The following is a 12,565-nucleotide window of genomic DNA, read 5'->3' on the forward strand; positions in this document are numbered from 1 at the left end:
GGGCTCAGAGAAGAGTGAAGGAGTAGGTGGATTCAAGCGAAAGGTGACAAAATTGTACGGTACGCCAAGGGAAAAATGAGGATATCCCTTTCAATAGCTGGAACAGAATTCTGGACACTTTTCCATTCATCTACTGACCTAAGCATTTGAAGCATCGTAACGGATCGAGCTATACCCAGACGTATGCTAAGTCAGATTGGTACCTTTGAAACATGTCAATCGAAGTTTGAAATATCAATACAGGTGTCAGTAGTATCAAACTTCCTTTGTTCAAGTGGAGTGAAGAAATTGGGAAGTAGCTCCCTTTGATTGGCTTAAAGGATATGTGTCATTTTGTAACCCTATAAGATTTCCAATGTAACGATACCAATTCATTAAGGTGGTTTTCAACCTAAAATACTGTGGCTAGGTTTCAAGACTCCTCTGTTCTTGTTGAGACGTCATGGCATGCTCATAACCCGGCGGAGGACTTGCGATTGGCGGTTCCAAATCTAAAATACTTGGTGTAAGATTAAATAGTCTTGATTTACTATTAGAGCTTTGTGTAGCTGTATTTTCGCTCGAGGTAGGTTCCGCTCCAGGTATGTTGAAAGGGGTGGTATCCAAGACTAATCCTAGTATGCCTCTTTTATAGTCACCTGGAGTGACTGGACTACTAGTCGCTGTTTGACCTGTGGACCGAGTGCTTGTACTAAATGGTGAAAAGTTAGTGGCACTCGATGAAGAGACTTTGACTGAGGAAGTGTTTGCTGGAAGCGGTCTTTCAGTGGATTTGAGAGATTGTTGAATAGTTGCAGAAGGTAGAAGAGCAGAGCTTGCGTCTGCATGCACAAAATTCGGTCTGTCTGATGTTGATGAGCCTCCATTGCCTTGAATGGTAGATGCAGCGTTGACGACAGCGGGTATAGGGGGTAAAGGCATATGCTCATATTCGCTTGATTCTTGAGAAGGTGGAGAAGGTAATGGTATTGGCGAATTACCATTCGCGAAAGTTTGTTGAATACTATCTAAACGATCTGTAATGTACGTTTCACCGCCTTGGGAGTAAATCGAAGATCTTGAAGTTATTGAATTTCTCGGTCGATCCAATTGGGAGGATTGTAGATTGACTTGATGTCTAGGTCTGACTGGAAGTGGACCGCGGTATATCTGATCGTCGTAAGCATCTATACGTCGTGGACTCAATCTAGATCCGGCTGAATTTGATCGATTATTGCGTCCAGGATGTGGTGTGTAAAAGTACGCAATAGAACCTTCTGGAGAATCGCTCCTTGAGCTCTCAGGATCTGGTTCTTTTACTGATTTTTTGGAAAACATTTTGCCAAATGAACCAGACTTTGAGGGTGAAGACTTGTATGAGCCACTTATAGTATTTACTTTGGTAGAATCGTTTCCAGAAGTGTTGGAAATCATTCTTAATCTACTACTTGTCTTGGTTTCCATAACTTCCCCCAGGGATCGAAGATTATTACTATTGGCAAAATCGATATATGACTTGTGTTGATCTTCTGATGATTTTCTACTACCTTTGCTTCGAGGATTTCTACATAATAGATGCCATGCTAAAATCGCGACCGCTATCAAAGCAATCACTCCGCCAGCGACTCCACCAGCAATTGCCTTGGCGTTCACATGGTGCGAGCCACTGGATTGTTCAGGAGAATCATTTGAAACCGGAGCGAAGGTCGGGCGAGCTTGTTGGCTCGTCGTATCACCGCTTGTAGACCCATCCGGAGATATAGTAGAGTTGACGATAGCGTAATCGAACCCCATTACTGGACGAGCAATGTCATCACGACCACGATTCGTAAACTTCAAAGCATGTTGACCTTCTGTTAAACCTGATGCCGTAAAATCTGAAATGTCGAAAAAGGGTATAAGTATTTAGCAGACCGAAGTATGCCAAAAGTGAAATACTGACGGGGAATCTGATGCAATCTTTCAAAATGTGTCCCGTTATAAGTGAATTCTGGTCCGCCGTCAAGACTACACGTCGGATCAAGACTGTCAATGACACAAGAGGGTGGACCGAAAGTACTACTGACCTGACAGAATAATCAAGGTGATCTACATTCATGCCGGAAAAGACTTGTATAGATGATCCGGTGAATCTGTAATTCATTCAGTGGCCGCCCGTAAATCTCCAAGCAGACTAGCATCAGTAAGGACGACTCACGGCAAAATGAAGCTGTCTCCTGTCTGATATGAGATGTGAATTGTCTTATTATAATTGGCAGAGTAACCCTTGTCAGAGGTCCATGTTCCGTCGTATGAAATACCTGGAGCAATATTGTCGATTGTGGTCGTGTATACATCTCCGGATCTTGCGATTACGTATCGTTGGTGAGCGAAACATGTAATCCGGATATGTATGGGTAGTCTGACTTACAAGTTTTGACTAATTATCAGTTGATCAATATCCAGCCAAGCGTCTGTTGTCGAGCTAGGTTGCGGATCTGGCCTTTCCGGATAATTCGTGATTGTCTATCACATTTTCACATTAGTAAATGAACCCGAATATGTTCGGTGACTTACGATTGTATGCTCATTGCTTGTTGTCAGATTGTTGCGGGTATACAATTCGGTTTGGAAAATTGGATTTGCGGAAAATCCGGAATAATAAGTTTCCTCTTCATCATCTATCTTGACTGCAAAGCATTGCGAGATTGAGCAAGTTCCCCATTCACAAACGAATGATTAAGGACTAAGGGCACCATAACACGACTAACCTCCATAAACACCGTGGTTCTTCCGCTTAGATCCAATAATTTTTATTCCTGTACCATTGAAACGATATTGCATATAATCGCCCTGGTCAGTAAGTATGTATTAGCTAGTAATATCAGTCCGCTGATCCCGGTTTGCCCTCAGAAGAGGAGGAGCTCACATCTCCGTAAGTCGTATGGAAAGTCTGTTGGGAGTATGAGGACAAGTAATCATCCGGATATTGGGTACCTGTTATTATCATTCTCAGCACTGGATTCGGCGCGCGTTTGAGGACGACTGACCTTTGCGATGATCGTCTATCCATCGACCTGTGCTCGAAAAAAACGTGATTTCGGGGCAAGCATCGTCAAGCTATCCCCAAGCAATGGTCAGCGTTCTGAGGAGGGGGTTGCATTTGTGTCACGAAAGCTTCATTTGCGCCAAGTATAATGTTGGTACTTACCAGAATGTCCATCTTACTCTTCCTCCCTCCTTGGGACGTTCAGGACGGTTCGATAAGTTGGCTAGTGAAATGACAGCCTTGTGTAGGCCTCAGAAGGATTTTTTATATATATATATATCTGCGTGTAGATAATAAATATACAAATTAATTAGGATGTTGCAAAATGTAAGAATGCGATATCCCATTTATTCTTGATTCTTTTGCTCATTTGGCGTAGGCTTTCAGTATATCACGCTGTCACGAAAGGATATTTATATCCTTTAGCAGTAAATAATCCGTATCAGTAAAACACTAAAGGAATCCAAGAAGTTCCTAGCAGTCTCTAAGTCAAGCTAAGCGTAGCCTTTGAGTAGCGTAATTATGATTGCTGTGGCTTCTGGGTCAGTCGGTCGCATCTTTCAAAAGGTAGACCATGATATGCAACTGATGCTGGGATGTCTAGTTGTTTGGAGGGGACAATGTGTCCGCGTGTATTTTGGTGGCTTGGCTAGAATGTAAAGTGGTGTGGAGTTTGTGTTTCCGTGTGTGAGTGGTGAGAAAGGCGCTGGGATCGCTGTCCTGCCTCCGAGCAATGACAGCTGCGGAATGGCGCGAGATAGGTGAAGCACACAACGCTCATAACACAACACACTGCACAACGATAGGTAATCGAGTGGTGTAATGGTGTCAGGCACTTGCTCGGCCCATGTTATCTTGACAGATTTAGGCTTCGAAAAAATGCTTACTATGCTACATCGCATTTACACTGATTATACTATGCTATCACTTTCCTGTCATTTTCTCCTGGCTGCTCGAGCATCTGGTGTCACGTGGAAGCATCTTCAGCCAGTAAAACATATTCTCTAGAACTAGTACCAAATTTGATGACTGAGAGTAGATGTTAGCTTGTTTGCCGCTCTCAAGGAGCCATGTTATGGAACTTACCATCGCTGCCTCTCAATTCATAGTACCTGCACGTGAACTGTTAGCGGTCGAAACTGCTGAGAAGGCCAATCTCTCCGTGAACGAGGTGATGACAGAGAGAATAGCCGGTACACACCTAGATTTCGGTATTTCCACATCATTCACGTATGTCCCGTTTGTTGAATCCAGATCTATGATGAATGGTCTATACAGATTAAAACATCAGTATCGGTCTGTATAGAAAGGACGTTGCTAGAATAACATATATGACAGTGGCGTCTTTGATACGATAAAACCCAAGCAAACATATCAACTCACTTTACGGCCGTTGTAACATCCCCGTACTCATTCTTTTCTGATATTTGACGATACTGTATTGCGGAATGTTGCTTTGAGCAAGAAGGATGGGCAATGGGAATGTCGGTGATCTATACGATATTGATTCAGCCCACACATGATTGCAAACCCTGCTGCGAAAGGAAACGGAGTCTGGTAAAGAAGGAACACTCACAACAGTGTCTCTACCTATTAGATAGCATGATTGTCGATATATATGTATCAGATCTGTCACAGAAACATATCTCAATGAGGACTTCATAGGTGGCTAAAAATGAAGCTACAGCTACTCACCAACTTGCTCTGATCCTTTAAAGACGTAAAGTCTCCAATTCTTAGTAGGTTTTCTAGCTTCTGGCGGCTCATTATATTTCACTTCTACACCTTTTATGGTGTTCGTTTCTTTCGCAAGTAAACCGGAATTACCAAAATTTGGCTTTTCAGGTTCGACAAGTGGTGCATCCGGATCCTGCGTAGGAATTCCGGTATTAGCTTTAGCAATTACGAAAATTCGAGAATAGGAAATGAATGAGAGGATATGATCCGAATAACTAACTTCTCGCTTTACATCCCCATCATACCTTTTCCTATCAACAGCTCTTTCCTTTTCCCTCTCTTTTTCGCTATATCCCGCTTTATCTCTTGCTCTTTCTCTATCCCTCAGACTGTCTCTATCTCCATATCCGCCGTCTCTAGGTCTCCTATCCCTATCTCTATCTTGACCTCTTGCAGGAACTGGAGATCTCCGCCTCGAAGATGATCGTCCTTGCCCCTTCGAAATGTATTCTCTTCTACGAGGCGAATGAGAATCTCTTCTATAATGACGTCTATCCGGTGATTCAGACATCTCGAGGGATAGCTGACGCTCGTTATCAAGCTGCTGGAAGTTTTTGCGGGCTAATACAGCTATAAGCCTGCGCTATCTTCACAGTGACTATATGCTTGTCGTGATGGATGTATTATACAAGATTTGATATGCTGGTGCATCGACAACGATGAGGTTTAATCAAATGAATTTACTAGCAATTCGATATTGTTCCTGAGAAAATGACCAAATAAGTGTCGCGTCTTTTAACTCGTATCTCGATTTAATCTAATGTTCTTATTCTTCACTTGCTTTTCGTGTTTTCCCATCTCACACTATCAAACTATTGACATCCTTTTTCTCAATTCAACTCATACCATTCACTCAAAGTCGACCACTAAGACAAATATCAATATAGCAGATACTTATACTTGATTCTGTAATCATCGCGTATCTTTGTGTTTAATGAGTACAACAATTAAAATGTCACGTCATACACTTAATTTACTTGAAAATCAATTATCAACAATTAAACATGAATTAGAATTAGCAACTTTTTTAAATAAAGGTATTTTACAAACAAATACAGAATATAAATTACGTATAGCAGAATTAGAAAATGAAAATTTAATTTTATCAAAAGCAGAATCAAAATTATCAACAATTGAAGATGAATTAGAAGAAACAAAAAAATCATTTAATAAATTATTAAATGAAAAAAATGATTTAATAATTCAGAATGATAATTTAATAAAAGGATTAAATAATTTAAATGAAAATAAAATTGAATGGGAAGAAAAATATTTTAAATTAATTGGAAAAGTTGAAAGTTTATTATCTAATGAAAATGATGATATTAATGATATTGATATTCATTCACAAAATAAAATAACACCTGTGAGTTATCTATTCTATACGGTCTTTAGGATTTGTATATTTCAATTTCTCAATAACTATAATTGATTATTTCGTTAACGATTTGGGAATAGATAAATAAATCAATAACAAATATAATATCCACTTCGACTGCTATTTCCGCACAAAAACGAACGAACAAATCAATAAATCCTCAAATAAATAACAATAATTATAATGAACAAGCACAAACTTTAGCTTCTAGTTCTAAATTATCTTTATCACCCGTTAGACCACCTACAAGATCACAATCGAAGAAAAGAAGAAGAGTTGAAGATTCTTTATCAATAGATGAACCTGAAGATGAACAAATTATTGAACAAGATGAACCTGAAAGAAATGAAAACATATCTTCAAAATCTAATCAATTATATAAAACACCTCCAAGAACTTTTACACCTAAATCAAAACAACAATCTTTATCAAGTAATTCTAATAAGAAACGTTCAAATGTGATAACAACAACATCGAAAAAGAGAGATTCCTCAAACAAACAAAGTAAATTAGAATTTAAAGTTAAAGATGAACCTATAAGTCCTGAATTTGGAAGAGGAGTTAGTATGAATAATTCAAGAAAAAAGATAGAAAGTGATAGTGATGATGGTGAGTTAATTCGAATATTTAGCTTGTAAATGCTAAATTTGATTTGTTCTTCACAGACCCATTGGCAATGCTATGATACATTTTCATTTCGGATATTGAATAAGATACAGACTACAGAATGTTGGTACTATTATCACAGTTGTATGAACATTACCATATTTCCATGTATTATTTATTAATAAAGTCAAGTTTGTTGAATTATTGTTTATTCCGTTAATAGATTAATCAACTTGTACATCATCCCACCATTCTTTTGTAGGATATGAATAATCACCTTTCAAAAATCTAACTCTTTTACCTTCTCCAAATACTCTATATGGAAAAATAATTACAGTTGCAAAACCATTTTCTCTTATTTCTTGACAATCATTATTATTATTATTATTATTGTTTTCATCATTTAAAGATGAATTCCAATTATACCAACCTTTTTCCCAACCTCTAATTCTCCAAAGACTTTGTCCCCAAACTTCTTTTAAAGTTGCAGTACCCATCATAATAGTTGTCATATTTTCTTTTGAACCTTGATTTAAAGAATGTAATGAAACTACTGGAAAAGGTAATGAAATTTTTGCAATTGGTGGTGTAGGTAATTTACGAGGTTGTAAAAAATTTGGTAAATTATTTGTTTGTTGAGAAATAATTAATTTATCTTTATTTTCATTTTTGGTTATCATTTTTTCATTTGAGAATGAATTAAAATTTAAAGGAAGTAATGAAATATAATATTGATTTAAAAAAATTTTAGTTATAGAATATAAAGTTTGATGTAATCCAGTTTTGTTTTTAATTTTATTATCAGTATCAATATCTATATCTATATCTAATTGAGATATTGAATTTGATAAATCAGAATCAAAATTTAAAGTTTTAGCATATTGTTTTACATTTTCTAATATTTCATTAACACTTTTAGGTTTAAATTTTTCTTCTTTACCTTCTAAATCAAATATTTTAACTTTAAAATCTTTTAAAAAACCTTCATTATTTTTATATCTACTATTTTCAAAAAAATCACCTTTTTCAAGTCCAAGCATAATTCTCATACGTCTTTGTTCTTGTCCTTCACCATGTGCAGGTCCAGAAGATAAAGCTTCATATGTATATTGAGCAGCTTCTTTAGTTGTCCAAAACTCAACTTTTGAAGAAGATTCATTCATTTTTTGTTTTGATTGATAACTTAGAGAATCTTTTATGATTTTATTAAATTCAGTTATAAAAGGTCTTTCCATTTCTTCTAATATACATTTATAAAGTTCAATTGAATTTTGACTTTGACCTTTAAATTCTTTTTCAAAATTTTCTTCTTTTTTACCTTTTCCATTATCTTTACCAGTTCCATCTCTTCCTCTTCCTGTAAAATCTTTTCCTTTTGGATTTTCAATTAATTGATCAATTGGTCTTAATGATCTTTTTGCTGCTTCTTCTTTATTTTTAGGTAATGGATAATGTAAAACATCTGAACATAATCCCATTAAAGTAGTTATATCTAAATTAAATTTTAAAGAAGGAATAGGTTCTAATGGAATTTCAGGTCCTTTCAATTCTGGAAGATTCAATTCTGATAAATCTCCAAATATAAGATTTACTCCCATTTTACGTATAATATCGAAAGATTTAGGTATTCTTTCATCTGGCCAATCTATATTATCGATAGATTCAGAATTAATATATAAATCTTTAGGAGATGATGGGATTCGAGTTAAATGAATTGTTATTTTTGGAATAGGTGCACCAGGTATACGATCTACTTTCTCTGCAGCACTTATCAAATCTTTTGCAGTTGTTATCAATGAATTATCCAATTCAAGTTTGGTGGTAATTTTACGAGAATTTGAGGAAGATGAAGATGAAGATGAAGATGATGAAGTATTTGAATCGGATTCAGTATCGTAATCACTATTTATATATGAATCTGCTTCTCTAAATTCTGCTAATAAATGTGAAATCTTCTTACTAAAAATATCAAAAGTTTAAATCAATATTAATTTCAATTTTACTAAAAGTGAGAATAGAGCTTTTACCTATAAATCCTTTTCCATTCTTTACCACCTTGAGCAATAACATCTACCCAAACTTCTTTTTCTTTTTGTTTACTTTTTGGTCCTTTTTCTTTTTTTAAAACTTTAGATCTAAATCCATTAATACCTTTTGAAGGTATTCCAAATCCATTTGATAATCTTTTATCTCCTCCCATACTTAATTTAATTCCTACAATAGGTGATTCAGAAGTAATAATGATTTTCCAAAATGTAATTAAATTGTATATAGTAGGTAATGGATCATCTTTAGGAGGCATACTCGAATTTAACATCTAAGTAAGATTAGAATCATTAGCTTGATGATATAACTGATTGATATATATTCAAATACAATTTTAAACATGAAATAAAATCGAAGATTGTAAATGAATCAAATTGACATACAATTTCAAGTAATTTAAAATGTCCATAAATCCCATCAATCCATTTTTTAAATCCCATAATTTCATCTTGTCCCCATGATTCAAATTTTATTCTATCAATAATCGGTGCTTTATACATTAATTTATTCAAATCAAATGATTCAATATGATTTAAGAGATCTTGAAGTAAAATTTGAGCATGTCGAAGATTAGGTGTAAAATCTTGTGACATTTTTAGGAAAGTTTATCTTGGATTCATAAATCAACTCAACTCAATAATATGATTCACTTGATAGCGCTGATCAATTTGATAATACCGTATTGTCTATTACCGAGTAAAAAATAAGTGATTATTGCTATCGTTCGAAACTTAGACTCATCATTTCAATCGAACCAAAGTGGTGAACCTCCACTTCCCATATTCTCGGTATTTTCAGCTTTCATTATTCCGCTCAATTGCTATCATTTCGCGCCCAAGTCTACAAACATGTGATTCATCTTTGCATGAAGAGATATGTCATACTGAAATGCTATGCCTCAAATCAGAAGAATGCTTGAATGGTAGTCGGGGGTGGAGAAGTTGTGAATTACAAACAAATACTACATGATGAAAAATCTATTATGTCAATGAAACGAAGAAATGCCATCATCATTTGTTGAGCCACTGATGAGGGATTACAAAATGTCTTGTCCACTCTTTTTCGACAAGATGGCCTCGACAAAAAACTATATATCCACACTGAATTCCCATCGGCGCTATCATTCCAATGACAAACACGAGTCAGCTTGTCTCGTTGCGAGAACCAGTTTTTGGTGCTTACCTCAAGATATCCCTTGAGAGTATCATCCATCAATATATCATGTCTCTTCTGTACATATGCCTGTCCGAGGAGACTTCCAGTGAGCTTTTATGCGACAGTATGATCGGAAATGGACGACTCACAGCTTGATTAGTTATATCTTGCCTCAATTTAGCTATACTTTCCGTATCGCTGATACTTTGCTCCAAAGAGTATCCAAGGGTTTCCACCGCTCGCTCGAGATCACGTTGATTATCTTCGAACAACTCCGTCATATTGTTACGCTTGAGGCTAGTAGCGGACGACCCGTTAGTCACAGCTCTCGAGTCATCATCTTTCCAGAAAAAGTGAAGATCACTCACTAAAACGCCATGCAATAGGACCACTTCAACGTGACTCTAGCTTTGATGGCGACATCCACGGCTTGCTTGGCAAATTGGACTTCAATCCAAGAGAGGTTGCCTGAGTTTTGCATCTGCTCCATCTTTTTCTCTGTCTTTTGGTAAAGCTCTCCGTCCAGCTTCGCGGAATGTTCATGATTTGCCCATCTGCTGAAGTACTGATATACGGGATATGCTCAGCTTTTCTGCTTCATCTTGAGACAAAACAAAGCTCACGTGTAGATATCTTTCAAGACTAGCTCTAGATTTCGCTTGCGTATCTCTTGCATCGATTCCAGATTTCTCGTCGAATCGATTACATTGGTACCATGCGGTACCATGTTCTGACCAGGGCCCCATGCATACCCAGCAGAACTCCCATTTGCACTTCTTACATGTCATATGGCTGAAATACACGAGTAAACGATCCGTATCCCATTTGGTTGAGAGCAAAGAGGACTCACTTGCAACCTCCATTTTTCTCTATGGTGGATTGACACTTTGTACATTCCTTTGTATTCGCTTGTAGCCAATTTGCTGTTTCAGAGTCATCGGCACATTTCTTCTCCCATAATCGGACTATTTTACATAGTACAGGTCGATGACTTGCTGCATAGCCACATCTGATTGCACAAGATGAGTTGATGACATTACGAGTTATCGTGGAGATAGCTCACCCGAAACAAAGATCGTGGCCACACTTGCACTCTACAGTCGGTACGAGTTGATTGAGCATCCTTGGGGGCGCTTGTGTGCATTGGATGATATATTCGCAATTCGGATGAGGACACCAACGTAGAGTCGATGAATCAGCCACAAAGGCTGCATTCAAGAGATTATGATACCTATCAATGTCAAGTGAATCAGCCTGCACCCGAGATGGCGCGCTTGTATGAATGAAAGCTTACCGTCTCGATACATCCTTCTCCACCAAATCATCTATGACCTCCTCTCGCACGACTCGCCCACAACCGCTTTCCATACACTGTATTTTCGCGCTTTCACCTTCGCCTTTTATCTTGACAACTAGATATTCTTTCCAGCAATCTTTACAGAATCTATGTTCGCATCCCATTGAGTAAGTTTGACTTGGGACAGAGAGTTCGTCAAACTCCATACAACAAATCGGACATTCGAAAGATCCTGTATTTATAGATCTAGCGCGCTTTGGGAGAGATGTGGATGGACCTGCTTTCAAGGATCTTGTTGTGCGTCTCGTGGGCGAAGGAGGTAGGGTTGAAGTACGTGTTGTAGGCGATGAAGGCGGCGATAAGCCTGCTTCTTCAAGTGCTGAAGCGGGATCATTCCAAAATTGCTCTTGCAATTTCTCCGAGTTCCAAACGTAGTGCCGAAGTAATATTGCTGCGCTGGAAGGCTGGTCATGCATATAACAATCAGAATCTACACTTCAAGGTATGATGACATGTGTAAATACTCACCGGTACCTCTAAGACGGACTGGATCTTGCTGATTTCCTTGGTCTGCATATCGATGATCTCCTGTAACGTTTTGACCTTCCATGATACGTCGTAAGGTTTTCTCTGTGGCGCTTCTGCAAAGCCGAATAAGCATAGTCAGCTTGCAGCGCGATACAGAAACATGGTCGATGAGAGTCTAGCTGACCTTCTATAGCAGGAGACAGAGCATCATATACATCCGGCTCAGACATGGAGTCTAGATCTAGAAAGACATCTCTCGTCAGCCTGTTTCGCCGAATGCGACGAAACGAGTCAACTCATACTCACCATCTACTTCATCATCTTGGTCAAAAGCATCATCGTATGCATCCTCATACAAAAACTCATCATTCTCCCCGTCAGACGACATCCCTTCGACTTTCAACTCCCCTTGTTCAGGCGGTGTAGGTGGCGAAAATTCGACTTCTTTCGCTGTTTTGGTAACCTTTTGAGGGCGATGAGTATCTGTTGATATAGGAGAAGATGAACGTTGACGTTTAATTTCGGTAGGGGAACAAGTAACGGAGGAGAGTGTAGAGTGAGACTTCAGGGTGGCGGTTGGATCACGAGATAAGAGAATAAGGAAGATGAGGTGGACGTCAGACTAATGCAACTCAGCTTGATGCGGCCGATTACAAGGTCTAAGTTGGCGAGTGACTATCGCTGGCGGCTCAACGTGAACTCAAAGACTGTGGTCGGGAATGGATGGCGGTACGGGTGAGTATATTATAGGATATGAGAGACAAGAAGAATAGATGTGAGCTAATTTCCTTGAGTAATCATTAATCATAAT

The 12,565-nt window shown here is 37.9% G+C and overlaps 5 protein-coding genes across 5 annotated transcripts; 1 reads left to right on the forward strand and 4 right to left on the reverse strand.

Annotated features, from left to right (window-relative positions):
• Nucleotides 1-405: 405 nt before the first annotated feature.
• I206_105934 (uncharacterized protein) lies at nt 406-3,181 on the reverse strand (the record flags this gene model as incomplete). The annotated part of the gene is made up of 10 exons (XM_019156487.1): nt 406-1,856; nt 1,922-1,986; nt 2,046-2,111; nt 2,177-2,323; nt 2,390-2,484; nt 2,536-2,648; nt 2,730-2,811; nt 2,888-2,955; nt 3,009-3,078; nt 3,170-3,181. 10 exons carry the CDS (start codon nt 3,179-3,181, stop codon nt 406-408), a joined length of 2,169 nt encoding a protein of 722 aa, XP_019010289.1.
• Nucleotides 3,182-3,974: 793 nt separating this feature from the next.
• On the reverse strand, nt 3,975-5,255 carry I206_105935 (uncharacterized protein; the record flags this gene model as incomplete). The annotated part of the gene is made up of 7 exons (XM_070203214.1): nt 3,975-4,036; nt 4,094-4,119; nt 4,209-4,277; nt 4,391-4,500; nt 4,584-4,636; nt 4,703-4,877; nt 4,965-5,255. The coding sequence occupies 7 exons, from the start codon at nt 5,253-5,255 to the stop codon at nt 3,975-3,977; spliced, it is 786 nt and encodes a 261-aa protein (XP_070059315.1).
• A 441-nt stretch (nt 5,256-5,696) lies between these two features.
• On the forward strand, nt 5,697-6,807 carry I206_105936 (uncharacterized protein; the record flags this gene model as incomplete). The annotated part of the gene is made up of 3 exons (XM_019156489.2): nt 5,697-6,110; nt 6,203-6,731; nt 6,788-6,807. The coding sequence occupies 3 exons, from the start codon at nt 5,697-5,699 to the stop codon at nt 6,805-6,807; spliced, it is 963 nt and encodes a 320-aa protein (XP_019010291.2).
• A 145-nt stretch (nt 6,808-6,952) lies between these two features.
• On the reverse strand, nt 6,953-9,367 carry I206_105937 (uncharacterized protein; the record flags this gene model as incomplete). Its single annotated transcript, XM_019156490.1, has 3 exons — nt 6,953-8,687; nt 8,756-9,045; nt 9,158-9,367. The coding sequence occupies 3 exons, from the start codon at nt 9,365-9,367 to the stop codon at nt 6,953-6,955; spliced, it is 2,235 nt and encodes a 744-aa protein (XP_019010292.1).
• Nucleotides 9,368-9,861: 494 nt separating this feature from the next.
• I206_105938 (uncharacterized protein) lies at nt 9,862-12,142 on the reverse strand (the record flags this gene model as incomplete). The annotated part of the gene is made up of 11 exons (XM_070203215.1): nt 9,862-9,891; nt 9,957-10,016; nt 10,079-10,226; nt 10,298-10,494; nt 10,553-10,721; nt 10,780-10,938; nt 10,993-11,160; nt 11,224-11,690; nt 11,755-11,867; nt 11,939-11,995; nt 12,061-12,142. The coding sequence occupies 11 exons, from the start codon at nt 12,140-12,142 to the stop codon at nt 9,862-9,864; spliced, it is 1,650 nt and encodes a 549-aa protein (XP_070059316.1).
• Between the last annotated feature and the right edge of the window lie 423 nt (nt 12,143-12,565).

This window comes from Kwoniella pini, chromosome 8, assembly GCF_000512605.2.
Source record: "Kwoniella pini CBS 10737 chromosome 8, complete sequence".
In the NCBI taxonomy this organism is placed as follows: Eukaryota; Fungi; Basidiomycota; class Tremellomycetes; order Tremellales; family Cryptococcaceae; genus Kwoniella; species Kwoniella pini.